This window comes from Pseudophryne corroboree, chromosome 4 (genome assembly GCF_028390025.1).
Source record: "Pseudophryne corroboree isolate aPseCor3 chromosome 4, aPseCor3.hap2, whole genome shotgun sequence".
In the NCBI taxonomy this organism is placed as follows: domain Eukaryota; kingdom Metazoa; phylum Chordata; class Amphibia; order Anura; family Myobatrachidae; genus Pseudophryne; species Pseudophryne corroboree.
Window position 1 is genome coordinate 908954033 of NC_086447.1, and position 12815 is coordinate 908966847.

The window sequence follows — 12815 nt, forward strand, 5'->3', positions numbered from 1 at the left end:
ATTGGCTGGGCAGTTGGGTAGGTATGTCCTCTTTCCCAAAGCAGTGGCGGGCGCAGCAAAGGATACTCTGGGGAAAGCCAGGACTCCGCAACCACAGAGCAACATCCGGTCCGGTAGTTAGCTCCCATGTAATCCTGTCAGGTTTTAGGCGGTTGACTAGGTTGGACAGTGAGCGAGTGAGACTCTGTTCTCTGTGATGGAACCAAACTTTTACCATTGTTCTCACAATAATAGAGACAAAATGATAACAAATGCCTTTATTTAAGAAATTGGGGGTAGAGGCACCGGCTTGAGGCCCGTGTGGGGTTTATACATTGTTCACACTGAAGTATGTACCAAGGAATATTCACAGCAAATAAACACACTTTCAAATGAATCCCCTCCCCCACCCACCTACATGGAATAAGAATATCACCGCCCTTCTGTACAGGCAGCAGGGGTGTAACAATAACCAAATAAGCAAAGCAAAAATACACAACGCATGCCGCAAGTACACTACTAATTAAGTAAAAATATAAAACACAACATATTTTGCCATGCCATTAGTATTTAGTGTCCTGTGCAATTAAAAAAATAACCTGAAATAAATATAAATTAAAAACATTTAAAAAAAAAAGAAGAAGAAAAAGTCGATAAGGCACTTTTTTAATATATAAGTATATATACTGTATATAAATATAAAGGCTAGGCTACATGTAACATTGTAAACGTGGAATAATCTAAATCACGTAACATGATGCGAAAGAGACAGAAAAACACACATCTGGAAATGTCCATCCATTAATCCTGCTGTAGACGGTTATTCAGGATACATCCTAGAACCTTATTTATCAATGTTTTGTGGATAATAAGTCAAAGCCAAGACCTTAACGGGAAGATTCTATTGTTGAGACTCTCTACGGTAGTAACCTATAATAATATCCTGCGTTGTACATTGGTCGCCAAGGCCGGTTAATTCCGACTTCACTAATACGTGATACGTCTGTGGAATTTGTAACTGTATATTAAACAGGAAAGTGGTATAAAAAAAAAAACATTTTTTTTTCCCACTTGTTAAAGGAAGTATCGTGGAAAGTTGCCAAGTTTTCTTCTGCTTCCTAAAATGATTCCACTTCTGCTTCTGAAGGATAAATTACGGTTAATTTACTAACATGGGGGGTCATTCTGAGTTGATCGTAGCTGTGCTAAATTTAGCACAGCTACGACCATGAACTCAGACATGCGGGGGGACGCCCAGCACAGAGCTAGTCCGCTCCGCATGTCAGTGCCGCCCCCCCTTCCCCCACAGAAGTGCAAAGGCATCACACAGCGGCGATGCCTTTGCACTTCAATAGTAGCTCCCGACCAGCGCAGCTTTAGCGTGCTGGCCGGGAGTTACTCATCGCTCCACGGCCCGCAGCGGCTGCGTGTGATGTCATGCAGTTCTGACCCGATTGCTACGCTGCGAAAAACTGCAGCGTGCGATCGGGTCAGAATGACCCCCATGGACACTAATATAGATGTGGGTGGAGGTCCTATCGGAGATGCTTACATGGAAGTGACAGCGTCATACCTCCTGCTGCATTTCTGATCCAAGCTGTGCCCTAGGACACAGTATCGGATTATCTGCAACGCCATCTGCCGGCTGCATGACTCATGGGGTCGCATTTGCTACACAGAGGCCAGGAAATCTCCATCCTCTGAAGGAGAGCCTGGCCTCTTCCTACCCTGCAACGCCGTCAACAGGCCTCCGCTTTAAGAAACGGAGGCCATCGCTGCGCCCTCCCCACCACCAAACTGCACCAGACTGTCAATCACTGGACATCGGTGCTTTGCGGCATGTGCCGCAGACTCTTCGGAATCTGAATGAGAGCAAACACCTCTTAATGGGGCCCAATGCATGCAAGTGTCTGCATGCAGTGGTTCCGTGTGGACTAATGGAATGGTGCTGTTCTTTCTCTTAGCCTGCAGGTGGCACTGTTGCTATGAAAATTGGGTATTTCAACACACTGGGGTAAATGTTACGGAGAGCGAATTGCCCAAATCTACGCTTTTCAACTATTTTTCTGGACGAGCTGCAAGGAGAAATTATCGGGAAATTGTTAGCAGTAACCGTCCTTTCCAGACACTATTTTTTCAACATTCTAAATACAACATCGGATGTACTAAGCTGCGAATGTAGAAATGACCAGCAAACGGAACCGAAAAGAGAAAATAAAAAAGTGAAACTAAATTTCTGGGGGAAAAACAAGTAAAACATTTTTGAGGCACAATCATTTAATGAATACATATATATATATATATATATATATATATATATATTATTTTTTTATTTTTATAAAAAAAATTCTGCGATTTTTGTCTTTTCACGCCTGCCGCTAGTCAATTGCAATTTGCAGCCTGACCTTCTAGTCTCCTGGGCGCTAACTCCTGGGTTTGGAGGCCCAAACTGACGTTGATTGAACCGCACTCCATTACATTTGCCCCCTTAGCTGTGGTCCGATAGTACACTTAATAAAGTGTAAAATAAGATATAAATGTTGAGGTAGGAGAGTAACAGAAATCGTCTGTTGCGAGTGGAGAGCCAGGTACACCTGGAGTTTAGGCTTGGTGCAGCTAACGCTAATCGCAGCATTTTCTCAGCATCTACAACAGTGAGTAACAGGCCATAAGGTTCGGGGGACATTTACTAAGCAGTGATAAGAGCTGAGAAGTGAGCCAGTGGAGAAGTTGCCCATGGCAACCAATCAGCACTGAAGTAACATCTATAATTTGCATACTATAAAATGATACAGAGCTGCTGATTGGTTGATGGGGCCACTTCTCCACTGGCTCACTTCTCCGCTCTTATCACTGCTTAGTAAATGTCTCCCTATAAGTTCTTAGAAAGAAGGATTTATTACGGAGCTACCAGAGGATATCACGCAATGCGATCTGATTAATTCCTCTGCATTGGATTTTGGAAAGAAGTATAAACAGCGACCGCTCTCTCCAGCTGCCTTGGTGCGGAGGGCTTGGAATGGTAACCTGGAAATCCAGTAATGGTTAGAGATGGAACTGTGTATGGGTGCACAGTTCCACTGCATGGGTGAGGATATCCTGCAATCCTGCAAGACCAGGAATCCCTAAGGACAGGAGCCATGGATCCTGAAAGTAGCCAACATTTGCCACCGATGAATACAGATACTTGCTTTGCCACTAGGTGGCAGTCAGACACATCACTACTGGTTTACAAATGTAGGAAGAAACCTAGATTACGCCAGTAACGGGAGGGAGCGTATCATTACGCCTGTCTGTTGGATTCTAATGGAGCAGCTGCCACTTAAGCGTCATATTAATATCACAATTTACAGTTTCCAGATATCTGTATTAATTTGCTGTATACAATTACAATTTTCCTTTTAGAGCAATGCCCATTACTTAGGGTAATGTACCATGTTATGTAATATGCTGATAATACTACACTGCCATCCAGTATATTTATTCCACTGCACAACTGATTAACTTATGCCACAGGGGCATGCAACAACATTCTTTCACACCATCATTGTGGTGCATGGAACTGTGATCACTATAGAGCAACTACAGTATATACTGTATATATATATATATATATATATATATATATATAGTTGCTGGATTTAACATTCTTGTCTAAATATCAGGCAGGTTCATGTAAACCACTGATGTGGACTCAGCACTGTACACTTACATTGTGTTCTCTCATTTCACTTCCTTTAATATTAGCCGGGAAGATTTACCAAAGTGTCAATGGCAAAAACTCTACCGCCCATCCAGGTGTCTTGTTGAGCTATTATGACTGGCGAAGTGCCAGCAGGCACAGACTGGGTGACATTTGGGCAGGCTGGGTGGCACCCACTTTTGGCAAAGCAAACCTGAGAGGTGACGCGTTTCTCACACATTGCATCATACTAAATGTACAGTATCCCTGGCTGCAAATCTGTAGATTGTAAGACTGAATGCAGCAATTCCCACTGACGTACTGTACAGAGCTTACAGTCTAATTATGGCATTGTAAAGGCAAAGTGAGAGTTATCCCACGATTATCTGTCACAGGAATCTATTTTCTTTCTACAGCCTGGAGGATACATGAAGCCGAGGAAGGCAAGGTGTTCTGGGACGTGTACCTGGAGAGCCACAGGCTCCTGTATACACCATCTATAGCATTTCCCCTCATTACACTTGCACAATACACCCAAAGGGACATCCAGCCTGCAGTGACTCCGCCCACAGGGTATGCAGCAGGTATTCATGAGGAAGCCTCTATCCATACATTAAGAACCAGCGCCTCCTACTGGCTGCGTAGAGCCGTATCACTGGCTCCTAGTGATTTAATGGGCCTCATTCACATGTACATTGTACTGCCTGCCTATGCATAGCCGACAGATGCGCTTAGAACAAAGAAATGAATAGATAAAATTATATATTGTTGGAGCAAAGACAACGGGAGGGTAAAGCGATAAGCTGCTTCCTATATATACAATTAGCCACCTGCAATTCTATATATTGTCTTTTTTTTTTTTTTAAAGTCTCTTTGTTCTGGCAAGTCACTATTTACAGAATGTAAGCTCACGGCATCAATATAAAAATAGGTTTTCTGTAGCCGTACTACGGCGGTAACGCAGACTGGCCAGAGCGCAGGGGTAGGCGACCTCTGAAAGGATCTGTAGTGCATTTATAGAGGGTCGGCGGGCGGGGCAGGGTGAAACCGTTAACGGGTGTCGTCCTCATCTGCCATCTCGCTGAGGATGTGTATCAAGTTATCAAGTCCATACAAGTATCCATCCTCTCGGTTCCCTTCCACCCAAGCCGCATTGTGGTTCAGGACTTCGCCTTCAGGCAGCGGGGTGGTTTTTCCAAAGTCAATCATCCACACTTTGGCTTGTTCCCTCTTGTCGTGGATAAACAGCAGGGAGCTGCCAATTACCTGCAGGAGGAAACACAATACAAACAGGTTGTAGAATACGAAGAACTTTGCTTTAGTACATACAAGTTTTAGTGGGAAAGTTCTGAACTTTTCTGCACCTTGAAAGTGGCTGATTATTGTTCCGAAATCCAGACAGGCCATTGCACTGTTGCCTCAGGTTGTGATACTTGACATAAACATTGTTAATCATGAAGGGGGGGATTAAATTCTGCTGGTTGTGCCGCCGGACATTACCGCCATGCTCAGACGCGCGCATTGCCATCTATTACGGTAGACACTCTCTCCTGCAGATTTATGGGGCGCCAGGGAAAAAATAAGAATTTACTTACCGATAATTCTATTTCTCGTAGTCCGTAGTGGATGCTGGGAACTCCGTAAGGACCATGGGGAATAGCGGCTCCGCAGGAGACAGGGCACATCTAAAGAAAGCTTTAGGATCACCTGGTGTGCACTGGCTCCTCCCCCTATGACCCTCCTCCAAGCCTCAGGATACTGTGCCCGGACGAGCGTACACAATAAGGAAGGATTTTGAATCCCGGGTAAGACTCATACCAGCCACACCAATCACACTGTACAACTTGTGATCTGAACCCAGTTAACAGCATGATAATAGAGAAGCCTCTATAAAAGATGGCTCACTACAACAATAACCCGAATTTTTTGGTAACAATAATTATGTACCAGTATTGCAGACAATCCGCACTTGGGATGGGCGCCCAGCATCCACTACGGACTACGAGAAATAGAATTATCGGTAAGTAAATTCTTATTTTCTCTGACGTCCTAGTGGATGCTGGGAACTCCGTAAGGACCATGGGGATTATACCAAAGCTCCCAAACGGGCGGGAGAGTGCGGATGACTCTGCAGCACTGAATGAGAGAACTCCAGGTCCTCCTCAGCCAGGGTATCAAATTTGTAGAATTTTACAAACGTATTTGCTCCTGACCAAGTAACTGCTCGGCAAAGTTGTAAAGCCGAGACCCCTCGGGCAGCTGCCCAAGATGAGCCCACCTTCCTTGTGGAGTGGGCATTTTAAGATTTTTGGCTGTGGCAGGCCTGCCACAGAATGTGCAAGCTGAATTGTACTACAAATCCAACGAGCAATCGTCTGCTTAGAAGCAGGAGCACCCAGTTTGTTGGGTGCATACAGGATAAACAGCGAGTCAGATTTTCTGACTCCAGCCGTCCTGGAAACATATATTTTCAGGGCCCTGACCACGTCAAGCAACTTGGAATCCTCCAAGTCCTTAGTAGCCGCAGGTACCACAATAGGTTGCTTCATGTGAAATGCAGAAACCACCTTAGGTAGAAATTGAGGACAAGTCCTCAATTCTGCCCTGTCAGAATGAAATATTAAATAAGGGCTTTTATATGATAAAGCCGCCAATTCTGACACACGCCTGGCTGAAGCCAGGGCTAACAGCATCGTCACCTTCCATGTGAGATATTTTAAGTCCACAGTGGTGAGTGGTTCAAACCAATGTGACTTTAGGAAACTCAACACAACATTGAGATCCCAAGGTGCCACTGGAGGCACAAAAGGAGGCTGTATATGCAGTACCCCTTTTACAAATGTCTGAACTTCAGGCACTGAAGCCAGTTCCTTTTGGAAGAAAATCGACAGGGCCGAAATTTGAACCTTAATGGACCCTAATTTTAGGCCCATAGACAGTCCTGTTTGCAGGAAATGGAGGAAACGACCCAGTTGAAATTCCTCTGTAGGGGCCTTCTTGGCCTCCCACCACGCAACATATTTTCGCCAAATGCGGTGATAATGTTTTGCGGTTACTTCCTTCCTGGCCTTGACCAGGGTAGGGATGACTTCATCTGGAATGCCTTTTTCCTTCAGGATCCGGCGTTCAACCGCCAAGCCGTCAAACGCAGCCGCGGTAAGTCTTGGAACAGACAAGGCCCCTGCTGGAGCAGGCCCTTTCTTAGAGGTAGAGGCCACGGTTCGTCCGTGAGCATCTCTTGAAGTTCCGGATACCAAGTCCTTCTTGGCCAATCCGGAACCACGAGTATAGTTCTTACTCCTCTCCTTCTTATGATTCTCAGTACTTTTGGTATGAGAGGCAGAGGAGGGAACACATACACTGACTGGTACACCCACGGTGTTACCAGAGCGTCCACCGCTATTGCCTGAGGGTCCCCTGACCTGGCGCAATATCTGTCTAGTTTTTTGTTTAGACGGGACGCCATTATGTCCACCTTTGGTTTTTCCCAACGGTTTACAATCAGGTGGAAGACTTCTGGGTGAAGTCCCCACTCTCCCGGGTGAAGGTCGTGTCTGCTGAGGAAGTCTGCTTCCCAGTTGTCCACTCCCGGAATGAACACTGCTGACAGTGCTATCACATGATTTTCCGCCCAGCGAAGAATCCTTGCAGCTTCTGCCATTGCCCCCCTGCTTCCCGTGCCGCCCTGTCTGTTTACGTGGGCGACTGACGTGATGTTGTCCGATTGGATCAATACCGCCTGACCCTGAAGCAGGGGTTTCGCTTGACTTAGGGCATTGTAAATGGCCCTTAGTTCCAGAATGTTTATATGAAGAGATGTCTCCAGGCTTGACCATAAGCCCTGGAAATTCCTTCCCTGTGTGACTGCTCCCCAGCCTCGCAGGCTGGCATCCCTGGCCACCAGGACCCAGTCCCGAATGCCGAATCTGCGGCCCTCTAGAAGATGAGAACTCTGCAACCACCACAGGAGGGATACCCTTGTCCCCGGTGACAGGGTTATCCGCTGAAGCATCTGAAGATGCGACCCGGACCATTTGTCCAGTAGGTTCCACTGGAAAGTCTTGCGTGGAATCTGCCGAATGGGATTGCTTCGTAGGAAGCCACCATTTTTACCCAGAACCCTTGTGCATTGATGCACTGAGACTTGGTTCGGTTTTAGGAGGTTCCTGTCGGATAACTCCCTGGCTTTCTCCTCCGGGAGAAACACCTTCTTTCTGGACTGTGTCCAGGATCATCCCTAGGAACAGAAGACAAGTCGTCGGAACCAGCTGCGATTTTGGAATATTGAGAATCCAATCGTGCTGCCGCAACACTACCTGATACAGTGCTACACCGATCTCCAACTGTTCCCTGGATCTTACCCTTATCAGGGAATCGTCCAAGTAACGGATAACTAAAATTCCCTTCCTTAGAAGGAATATCATCATTACGGTCATTACTTCAGTAAAGACCCGGGGTGCCGTGGACCATCCCTACGGCAGCGTCCGAACTGATAGTGACAGTTCTGTACCATAACCTGAAATACCCTTGGTGAGAAGGGTAAATTTTGACATGAAGGTAAGCATCCTTGATGTCCCGAGACATCATGTAGTCCCCTTCTTCCAGGTTTGCAATCACTGCTCTGAGTGACTCAATTTTGAATTTGAACCTCTGTATGCAAGTGTTCAAAGATTTTAGATTTTAAAATCGGTCTCACCGAGCCGTCTGGCTTCGGTACCACAATAGTGTGGAATAATACCCCGTTCCCTGTTGCAGGAGGGGTACCTTGATTATCACCTGCTGGGAATACAGCTTGTGAATGGTTTCCAAAACTGCCTCCCTGTCAGCGGGAGACGTCGGTAAAACAGACCTTTGGAAACGGCGAGGGGGATACGTCTCGAATTCCAATTTGTACCCCTGAAATATTACCTGAAGGATCCAGGGGTCTACTTGCGAGTGAGCCCACTGCGCACTGAAATTCATTGAGAACGGGACCCCACCGTGCCTGAACTTGTAAAGCCCTAGCGTCATACTGAGGGCTTGGCAGAGGCGGAAAAGAGTTTCTGTTCCTTGGAACTGGCTGATCTCTGCAGCCATTTTCCTCTCCCTCTGTCACGAGCAGAAAAGAGGAACCCTTTTGTCCGCTTGCCAACCAGGCCTGCGCCTGATAATACGGCGTCTTATTTTGAGAGGCGACCTGGGGTACATCCCCTCTTTTAAGGCAATACTTCCAAATGCCGTTTGGAATCCGCATCACCTGTTATAATTGGACAACGCACTTATACTTGATGCCAGTCGGCAAATATTCCGCTGTGCATCATGCATATATAGAAATGCATCTTTTAATTGCTCTATAGGCAATAATATACTGTCCTTATCTAGGAAAGTCTTCTGCCGCCGATTTTTCCGGACCTCTTCGCTCTTCTGGCTCTGTAAGGGGGCCGGCGGCGCGGCTCCGGTGACCCATCCAGGCTGAACCTGTGATCGTCCCTCTGGAGCTAATGTCCAGTAGCCTAAGAAGCCCAATCCACTCTGCACGCAGGTGAGTTCGCTTCTTCTCCCCTTAGTCCCTCGATGCAGTGAGCCTGTTGCCAGCAGGTCTCACTGAAAATAATAAACCTAAACTAAAACTTTCACAAAGAGCTCAGGAGAGCCCCTAGTGTGCACCCTTCTCGTCGGGCACAGAAAATCTAACTGAGGCTTGGAGGAGGGTCATAGGGGGAGGAGCCAGTGCACACCAGGTGATCCTAAAGCTTTCTTTAGATGTGCCCTGTCTCCTGCGGAGCCGCTATTCCCCATGGTCCTTACGGAGTTCCCAGCATCCACTAGGACGTCAGAGAAATTAGCAAAGTTACTGGTCGCAAAAGTGCTTTCGCCGACCACTGCGCAGACGACAAGCGGCCATCGCATAGAACTGAATTCCCTCCCGTGACTCATCGGAGATAGCTTTATACTCTGTTCCCGGGTGCAACCTTTCATTTCTAAGCTTGTAGGCACAGGAGAACGCAGCAAGCAATGACCCATCTAGAAGATGAATCATTCCGGCTCCCACGGCTGCCCATAGTCACACCTACAGCGCCAACAGCCCCACAACGTGGCACACAGGTTGTATCCTCATGAATCATGACTTTAAATACATTGTAAACCCCCTCCATTCAAAGACTAATTAATTAGTACATTGTCAATTATCTTACAAAACCTCATATGCCCTAAGATTATGCACTTGTCTTGTTTGCAGCAGCCATAAAACTATTAACGTTCATAAACAGATAATTAGATCTTTTGTTGTACAATAAACGAGTCCTAAAGGAGGATTAAAATATTTTGTTCTAGCAAAGAGCAACATTTAACCACTTGCTGCAGTCAGTGTGGGAGCCAGACCTCCGGCCCAGGAGCTTACACACCCTAACCGCACGTGGAAAGGAGTATAGCAGCCAAACCAGAGAACATTTGGCTTATGCTCTTGTGAGTATAACCTGCTAGGAGCATAGTAATTATGGGAGCATAGTAATTATGGGCTCAGGGTTTTTTTTTGTTGTTCAGGACCAGAACAAACAAATTGATAAACCCTCTTTTTCCACGTGTAAGATCCGTACCGCACAAAGGTTGGATCCCTTCACACTGTCCGGGGCAAATTGATAATTGGAGCTTTGCCCCACGGGCTTCCGTAAATCCCCCAAAATCCCAAAATTGTTTTCATAGATGTAAAACCAATGTTTTATAGTTGTTATTACATATTGTATTGTGATACTCATACCCTGCGGCCCTGGCGTGTTTCTCCTAGTGAACTTTTTGCACATGTTCAATCAGCCCCTGCTCCCCCCCTGCAGTACAGCATGGTTTAACCAAGGTGCAAACTGCTTGTTTTGTTTTCAATGTGCTTCCCACTCTGAACCATGCCTTGTGACCCTAGGAACGGCTGATGGATGAGCACGTCTGTGCATGTGACAGTCACAACCACACTATCTTGTGTAACAGTGCTCCTCGCAGTGACTGTGGGAAGAGTGTCTGTATTGGCCTTATGTAATGGCCTGACAGAAGGTTGGTTTCGCCCCGTGCTTGCATTTTGCAGGCTGTTACGTAAGGCCCCATGTCTGCGTTCATGAGCGTAACCAAAATCTACAGTTTTCTAACAAACACCAAAAGTAGCAATTAAATACCTAGATGTAAAAGAAACACTAAATTTTTGCAGCCAGACCCTGAAATGAATAGGCCTTCTGCCCCCCCCCCCCCCCCTCCTTCTCCTCGCCGGTGCTGTGCGACCAATAACGGGTGTGGATTCTAAAATCTACACTAAAAAGGTCTACAGTCAATAGGTCTAGACAAGCATTGGGTCAACAGAGTCAAAAGGTCGACATAGAACAGGTAGACAGTAGCAATGGTCGACGGTGTCAAAAAGGTCCACAGTGGCAAAAGGCCGACATGGAAATGGTCAACACAAAAAAAGGTAGAACCAATTTTTTTTATTTTTTTTGGGGTGCTATGGCACTTTTCTGCCACAAACAAGCCCTATTTGTGTACCACGTCCCCTCGCATGGCTCGCTTCTCTCGCCGTGCTTCCGGCAAGGTTACTATTAACAATAAAGTGTGAAAAAGTTGGGGGGGGAAATGAAATAGAAATAGAAAAAACTTGTGTCTACCATATGTGTGTCGACCATTATTATGTTGACCTTTTGACCCTGTTGACTTTTGACACAGTCAACCTAATGCATGTCGACTATTAGTGGTTGACCTATTGACTGTAGACCTTTTTAGTGTAGATCTATAGTCCGGATACCAATCAGCAAAGCCCTATGCTCGGGTGGTCTTCTGTATGCCGAATGTCGGGATCCCGGGGCACAGTATACCGGCGCCGGAATCCCGACACTCGGCATACCGACAACTATTCTCCCTCGTGGGGGTCCACGACCCCCCTGAAGGGAGAATAAAATAGTGTGGCGTGCGTAGCGCGCCACCGTGCCCACAGCGTGGCGAGCGCAGCGAGCCCGGCAAGGGGCTCCTTTGCGCTCGCCACGCTGTCGGTATGCCGGCGGTCGGGCTCCCAGCGCCGGTATGCTGGTCGCCGGGAGCCCGAGCGCCGGCATACCGTACTACACCCCTATACTCTTCCCCTCGCACTACATAACCCGGAGCAATGTGCCCACCTGCAATAGTATGAGCACAACGGTGGAAATTTTTTGAAAAATACCAGAGAAGATCTGATGAGAAGTTCAGAAGAACCTCAGAGCTTTCTATAAATGAGGAGCACACATTGTGTCGGTACCAGGGAACTAGCTAGACCCCGCGCTTTCATACTTTCATTATGATTTTACAGATCTGTACCCAGTGCCAGTCAGCTTTCAGCTATCATTCTATAGAATGTATTAGATACATGCGAGCTACAATCTGATTGGTTCCTATGGGCAACACCTTCGCTCGTCCTTATCAGAAGGTTTGATAAATCACCCTCTAAGCTGGGCCTATCCGCTGCACGGACATCACCGTCACTCAATTCCTGCAGTCTAAAATCCAAAATGGCTGCAGATTGTGGAATAAGACAACGGATTGTACCGTACACAGCTGACATTACATAAGGTAAACAGGCAAATAGCTTTGTATGCCAGGTAAGCCAGTGCGGCTGCCATCGCCTCCGTGTTACAGACAGGTGACTTCAGTGCCGGACTGGGGCATGTGGGGCCCAACGGGGGGATGCAGTGGAAGTGGCCCACGCTTCAGGGGTGTGGCCAGTCTCCAGAAGGGTTGTGGCCAGCCACTGCAGAGGCTTGGCTAACCATTAGAGACGGCAGGCTGGGACTGCTAAGATTGATTGGCAGGAGGGTGAAACTCTTGGTGTAGTTTCCATAGAAATGACCCAAGCCCCCACGTTCCTCCATGGTTCTGCTTCACAAGGTAACCGACACTATAATCCAGTAACAACGTATAATTCAAAGCGCACAGTATTGCCCACTGGAGATTTCCCCCTGCACCCCTGTGGGCCGGTCCATCCCTGGGTGATTCAGCTCTACAAAGAGTATGGATGCCAAGTCCCTCCCCACAGCTTTCAGTTTTCCCATTATTTCCAAGTAAATGGAATAATCCAGGATTTCCGTATCGCATCACGTGCAGGCCTTGCACTTAGCAGGCCGTCCTTCCGTCTAAACCTAGAACACAAGTCTCTTTGTGGTGCGTTTCATTC

The 12815-nt window shown here is 46.8% G+C and overlaps 1 protein-coding gene across 1 annotated transcript in view; it reads right to left on the reverse strand.

The window, feature by feature from the left end:
* Window positions 1-242: 242 nt before the first annotated feature.
* The window catches only part of ITPKB (inositol-trisphosphate 3-kinase B), a 163016-nt gene continuing 150443 nt past the window's right edge, over window positions 243-12815 (reverse strand). Inside the window, exon 8 of the mRNA XM_063918946.1 lies at window positions 243-4927. Within this exon, the coding sequence (XP_063775016.1) occupies window positions 4712-4927 (216 nt within the window). The 3' untranslated portion in view covers window positions 243-4711. The remainder of the gene's footprint in view (window positions 4928-12815) is intronic.